At 35.8% G+C, this 6,323-nt stretch overlaps 1 protein-coding gene and 1 pseudogene across 1 annotated transcript; one reads left to right on the top strand and one right to left on the bottom strand.

Moving 5' to 3' along the window:
- The first annotated feature begins 251 nt into the window (after nt 1-251).
- Nucleotides 252-2,565, top strand: LOC113287236 (tyrosine-specific transport protein-like). The gene is made up of 2 exons (XM_026535919.1): nt 252-1,909; nt 2,124-2,565. The coding sequence occupies exons 1-2, from the start codon at nt 372-374 to the stop codon at nt 2,212-2,214; spliced, it is 1,629 nt and encodes a 542-aa protein (XP_026391704.1). The 5' UTR covers nt 252-371; the 3' UTR covers nt 2,215-2,565.
- Nucleotides 2,566-2,676: 111 nt separating this feature from the next.
- LOC113287237 lies at nt 2,677-4,747 on the bottom strand (annotated as a pseudogene).
- Nucleotides 4,748-6,323: the final 1,576 nt, after the last annotated feature.

Raw genomic sequence — 6,323 nt, 5'->3', positions numbered from 1 at the left:
TTTAATATAACTAATTGTCTTTAACTTAATCATTTCACTAATCATTATACTAACTATTATTAACACTAACTAATCATCATCTAAAATTAATCAAGAGGGTAATTTAGGTATTAATATAAATATCTAGATAAGGGGTGACCTAAATTTACTTCTAATGTCTTGCCCAAAATAAAACCATCCTCCCAAAAAAAAAAAAAAAAACCATCGTCCCAGAAAAAAAATGATTCTATAGAAATACGAGAATCCTCCCCAGCATTTTAGGAGAACCTAAAAACACAGTTGAACAAAGACATACTAGTGGTGCTTTAAACTTTAAGTTTTAAGTGGCGCAGAGAAGTAAAATCTCCTCTCTTTCTTCACATTCCACAGCCATGATTCTATCACCCAAATTCAACCTCAACAAATTCACTCATCTGAGCCTCGGAGAAGATGGTCTCAAACCTAAACTCCCCATTTGTCACTCAATAAATACAAACTCTACTCTATTCACCCAAATCCCTAAACACTCCACTTTAATACCTAAAAGATTCAGTACCCTAATAAACACAAGGGAAAAATTTTCCATTACCAATATTAATGGTGCTGAAGAAGATCCTCCTGAAAAATGCCTGACTGCCAATGTCAATGAAAAAGCTCATGAAAAGAGTTTCTGGGGTGCTGTTAGTTTGATTATAGGAACTGCTGTTGGCCCTGGAATGCTAGGTTTACCTTCTGCGACCATGAAATCAGGCCCATTTCCATCAACCATATCTATTCTCCTTTCATGGGTTTATGTCATTTCATCCATCTTACTTGTTGCAGAGCTGAGTTTTGCATCAATGGAAGAAGATAAAGTTGCAGAGGTGAGCTTCACTGGTCTTGCTACAACTGCATTGGGTAGTTGGATGGGTATGCTAGTTGCTGTCATCTATGCTTCCTTGAGTTTTTCTCTGATTGTTGCTTGTGTTTCTGGTATCGGTTCTATAATGATTCAGTGGTTTCCATGGATGAATCTTGTTGTAGCTCATGCTTTGTTTCCTCTTCTTGTTGGGATTGTAATAGGATATTTCCCATTTAAGGCCATCGATTCAACAAACAGGTTTCTTTGTTTCCTCATGCTTTTCTCAATCACTGCGCTAATAGCAACTGGTTTATCAGTAGGAAGAACAAAACTGTTGAGTTCTTTTGGTTATTCATCTTGGGGCCTCTCTGCAATCTTACCTGCAATACCTGTTACCGTTCTTACATTAGGATTCCATGTTATAACCCCTTTTATTTGCAAGATTGTTGGGGAGAGTGTTTTCGATGCTAGAAGGGCAATACTATTTGGTGGTACAGTTCCATTGATCATGGTTTTGTCGTGGAATTTAGTTGTTCTCGGACTTGCAAAGACTAACAGAGCTGTTTCATCCCAAGATCCGATTTCGCTCTTGCTTTCAGTGAATTCGTCAGTTCTTCCTGCAGTTCAAGGGTTTGCATTCTCAGCCTTGTCGACTAGTTTGATCGGTTATGCTGTTAGTTTTCCAAAGCAGCTTGTAGATACATTGGAGTTGATTTGGAGGGAAACCAGTTCAGAAAACGTAAAATTGTCTTCTCTTGTTGGATCAAATAGGAATAGCAGAATGGGTAAAGTAGGGTCAGGAGTTTATTCGTCAGGGAAAAATGTAGGATCTGTAGGCCAGATTTCTTTTTCTGGATCAAGGTTCATTTCGGATTCAGGAAGTAGGATTGTATCGAGTTATTTAGGTACCGCTGCAGTAAATATGATTGTGATGCCTTTTGTTCTTGCTGTACCTATTGTCATAGCATCTTTCTTCCCTTCAGCTTTCTCCAAGGCTCTAGATTTTGCGGGTGTGTATGCAAACTGCTTTCTCTTTGGGATATTACCTCCCTTAATGGCATGGATTCATCGATCCAGGAGGAAATCCAGGTACTTCCATTGAACCCTGGATGCATTTCTGTTATATTCATTAAAACATAGTGTGATATAGCTGACTAGGTAAACAAATCTACTATAAGAGAAAGGTTCCGAGAATATTTGCTCAGCAACATTAAGTTATGTGTTTGATCTGTTTTAGGATCACTTTGAACAAATCCGATTATCATCAAAAGTCATTTATGAACTAAGACAGTCTATTTTGCAGGTCTTCTAGGGATGTCAATCTTCTTCCAGGAGGGGATGCAGTTCTTTTGCTACTATTTGTAATTGCTGTTATACTGGGGATCTGGCATTAAGATGCTTTGCACTTGGCAGCAAGACCAACTGATCAAAAAAGTATGTTGTCAATTATCAAGACTGAATGCGAACTTGTACGTATAAAATTCTGTTGAAACCATTTTATACGATATGGACGGAATACTATCTCTTCGGGGGGGCAGCTACATGTTTGCTAATAACATGTAAACAGTTTGTAAAACATCTTGAATGACGACAATATCAAATTTACATTTTTTTTTTCAAAATCTGTTTAGACATTGGGGATTAGTCAGAAAATATCCAACTCAAATGTTGGATTCCACTTCTTGTGGAGGATGAACAGCAGATACAAGATGAAACCTTTTCGTAATAGAAATTACCAATAGTTCTTTTTCCCTGTTTCTTTTTTGATGCAAATTACCAATAGTTTTGTTTAACAATCTGATTATACCCAAAAAATTTAGACATTGGCCACCAGCAAATATTATGCCTCATCCTTTTGTCAGAGCTAATTTAACTAATTCAGAAGATATCTTCTTAAACTACAGGATGTGCTTTCTTCAACATTTTTTCCTAGACTACCTTATCATTTTAAGTTGATCTATAATGCAAGCAGTTTCAACCTTTGGGATGCTTGTAGGTATTGCGATTTTCTGTAACTAAGAAGATTCAGGCAATTGTTTGGTTTTTAAAACCACTACAGGATGTCACTGTATAAGAATAAACATGAGACAGAGTTGCTTGTTAAATTGATGTTTTCTTTCTTCTCATTGTTATTAGTATGAACACTGTATAATCTGAACATATGGTATAAAATCTGCACATTTTGAAATCTATACAGTATTTCTGAATTTCAAGATCTTCTCTCTGACATAATGTGAACAGAGAAATATCTGTCAGAAAAGAAATACTATGAATGGTATTGATATAATTTAACTAATAAAGTTGTGTTTTTACTTGTTTATTTCCTTCAGTAATTCCACAAACAATCTAAATCTGCAACTGGACAATCTGAAGAAGGTTCCTCCATATCTTCATTAGACCTTGTATTACTTGGCATGTCATTCTTTGAAACAACTGATGAGATCTCGGTGTTTCTATCGGCACTCAATCCCGCATCTTGTGAAAGACTTACAACTGATTGGTTTGATGAGAAACGCTCTACCTTACACTGGTTACTCTTTAATCTATAGAGGTCATTATTAGCAACAAAAGCCCTCAAAAGTGCTTGATCATGACCACTGAAGTTTGAGCTCGGATAGTTTGGAACAAGCGAGAAATTGTTTTTCTCCTGGTTAAAATAACCCGAATTCGAAGAACCTTGGTTGAAAGGACTAAACTGATTTAAGTAAGGATTTTGTTGAATAGGGTAGTAGCTGGATTGTTGAGGCGTATTGCTAGACAAAATTTGACCACTACGACTCCCAGCTGTCGTCGTTTCATTGAATTTGCCAGTTCCATTTTGTACAAAATTTGACCTGGGCTTGCTTGTACCGCTCAAGTAGTGATCATGATCCAAAAGAGATGGTAATGATGAAGTAGTAGAGTCCAATAAATCATCACTAAACGAACTCATCCTCAACAAACTAGGAACTGAACTTCTATGAAATTTGATTCCTGTATTTTTATGAAATATTCTACACAACCCATTCATCCTGCAATTACAAAAACAATCAAGTTAAGAGAGACACAGATAGCGAGAGTCTTTATGTACACCTACAAAACAAAATCAAACTAAGATAGATAGAGACATCCCTACTACTACTACCTTTGAAGTTTTAGAGAAGTGATGATAAGAGTTTTTGCCTTGAAGTCGATATTCATGCATGACCCAATTGGTTTTTTCACCTTTAGGAGCTCTACCTCTATAGAAAACAAGGGTCTTCTTCATACCAACAAGACAACCACCTTTTCCCTTATCATAAATCTCTTTATCTTTTCCAGTAGCTTTCCAGTACCCAGCTTGGGTCGCTCTGTTCGTTCTCATCCCGGTCGGGTACTTCCTATCTCTTTGGCAAAAGAAATACCATTCTTTCTCTCCCATCTTAGCTTTCTCTGAATATTAACAAAACAAACTTAGAACCGTAATCTAAACTATTAAGGAATTTGTTAAGACCAAAATATGACAATAGAGAATAAAATTAGAGAACCAAAAGGTCATTTACTTGGAAAATCCCAAGGCTCAGACTTATTCAGATCAGCTACTCCAATAGCTTTTGCTATAAACTTTCCAATTTTGATCTTCTCGGTTAGATAGCAGTTTATGATTTCTTCATCAGTAGGATGAAATCTAAAACCAGGAGGTAAATCCCGACATTCATCTCCATTATTCATGATCGATCACTACTACTTGTTCAATATGATCAGTGGAATATTTCAAATACCAAATCAACACAAACAAAAAATGAATAAAGAAAGAAAGCTAGAAAGAGCAAGATTGCAAACAAAGAAGCTTAAATAAGACAATCGATGGGAAGAGATAGTTAAGATTGATAGGGTTTTGTGAGAGAAAGCTAGTAGGAGATATAGAAAGAAATGAGAGCAGTTAGTAAGAAGGGAGAAAAACAGTATAAGCAAGGAACAAGACTTATATAGAAACGTTTCTGGAGGTCTTATAAGATCCGTGCTTTCCAAGGCACCTTGTCAAGAAAGATTTGGTTTGGTAAATTTCTTGTTTTTGTTTTGTCACACATATATTTTGTTCTCTCGTTCTCTCTAAAAGTTTAAACTAACAAGTTGTTGTTATAAGTTTGTTTTCTCTTTTCATGTGGTGTCCAACTCCGAGCTATCCCGCCACTAGTTTGAAAAACAGGTGTAAATAAGTTAGCATACAGTGCGAAACGGGGCCCATACTTCTGGTATATTCTTAGTTATAAAACAGAAAATTCTAATAAGAACAAGAAAAGGAGATTTTGAAGGGAACTAAAAGGAGAGGAGGAATGAATGAATCCTTGGAAGTTTTTCTGTGTTTGCTGCATTCAAATAATAGAAAGTTTCCACATTTTCTAGCTGCCCATAGATTTTAATTTTCTTGTCAGCATATATGATATACTTACTGTATGAGCTTAGTGTGTGTTTTTGCCTTAACTAACTTGGCTTATTGGCTATAGGGCATCAATCTTTTAAGCTGGCTAATTGGTTTGAAAAAAGCTATGTTCCGATCCGTTTTTTTAATTCTTTTTTCGTATGAAATACAACTGATGAAAAGACATGAATAAAAAACAAAGAACACATTAGTAATCCAATTTACGAATTACATGACTGTAGTCAGACTGTTAGGTAAGTGACCCATGCCTAATCCAAATCTTTCCAAACTACCACAGTGCTGTTTGAACGGAACTCTTTAAAGGCGAACCAAGACTAAAAAGCACACCCATGACAAAACTTTGTTGTTGTTGTTGTTACAGCGGCTCAGCAAGTCATTAGCTTGACTTTTATCAATTTCAAAACCAAACCAAGGACATTAACAAGAAGGCATGGTGGTATACACTAAAAGTTGGCGCCCAACAAATATGGAGTCTCCCTTGGTTCCAACTCTGGGGTCTGGACGCTGCAGTTATTTCCCGGAAGTTTCTGTTGCAAATACACTAAGACAATTTCAAATTTTCCAATAGTTCATATTTTGTATATGCTCATCTTCCTAAAACAGTTTAAGACATTTTCAATATAACAAGCTTAATTGGAAATAACAGAATCAGATTAAAAAAAAAAAGGTAGGAATTACCAATAGGTACTAATATAATATTCTTAGTTAGTGGCAGGTCTATCCACTAAAGCCCAGTAAACGGAGGTCCATAATTAAAACAAAAAAAGAAAATGGACCTAATTTTTTAAGCCTAGGTTCTGTACACGTACGGGACACATGAGACGTATTATTACAACTCCCAAAACACCCTCCAGTATATAAAACACAATAATGTCGTTCATTTCTATTCATTCCCTCATTTTATGTTTCAGAGAAGAGCTCCGTAAATGAAGATTTTTTGAGGTCGTTGATCGATTCGTGAATTCGAACTCATATTTTGTAATCGGTAGGTGGATTTCTTATTACTAGTCCTCCGTTCATCTTTTAATCGTGTTTTTTTTTTTTTTTGAATTTCTTTTACATCTAAATCATCTTCATCTTTCTGCTACTCGTTAATCACTT

This window comes from Papaver somniferum, chromosome 6, assembly GCF_003573695.1.
Source record: "Papaver somniferum cultivar HN1 chromosome 6, ASM357369v1, whole genome shotgun sequence".
Classification (NCBI taxonomy): domain Eukaryota; kingdom Viridiplantae; phylum Streptophyta; class Magnoliopsida; order Ranunculales; family Papaveraceae; genus Papaver; species Papaver somniferum.
Note: the sequence above shows the minus strand (reverse complement) of the source record. Positions and strands in the feature narration are given on the sequence as shown.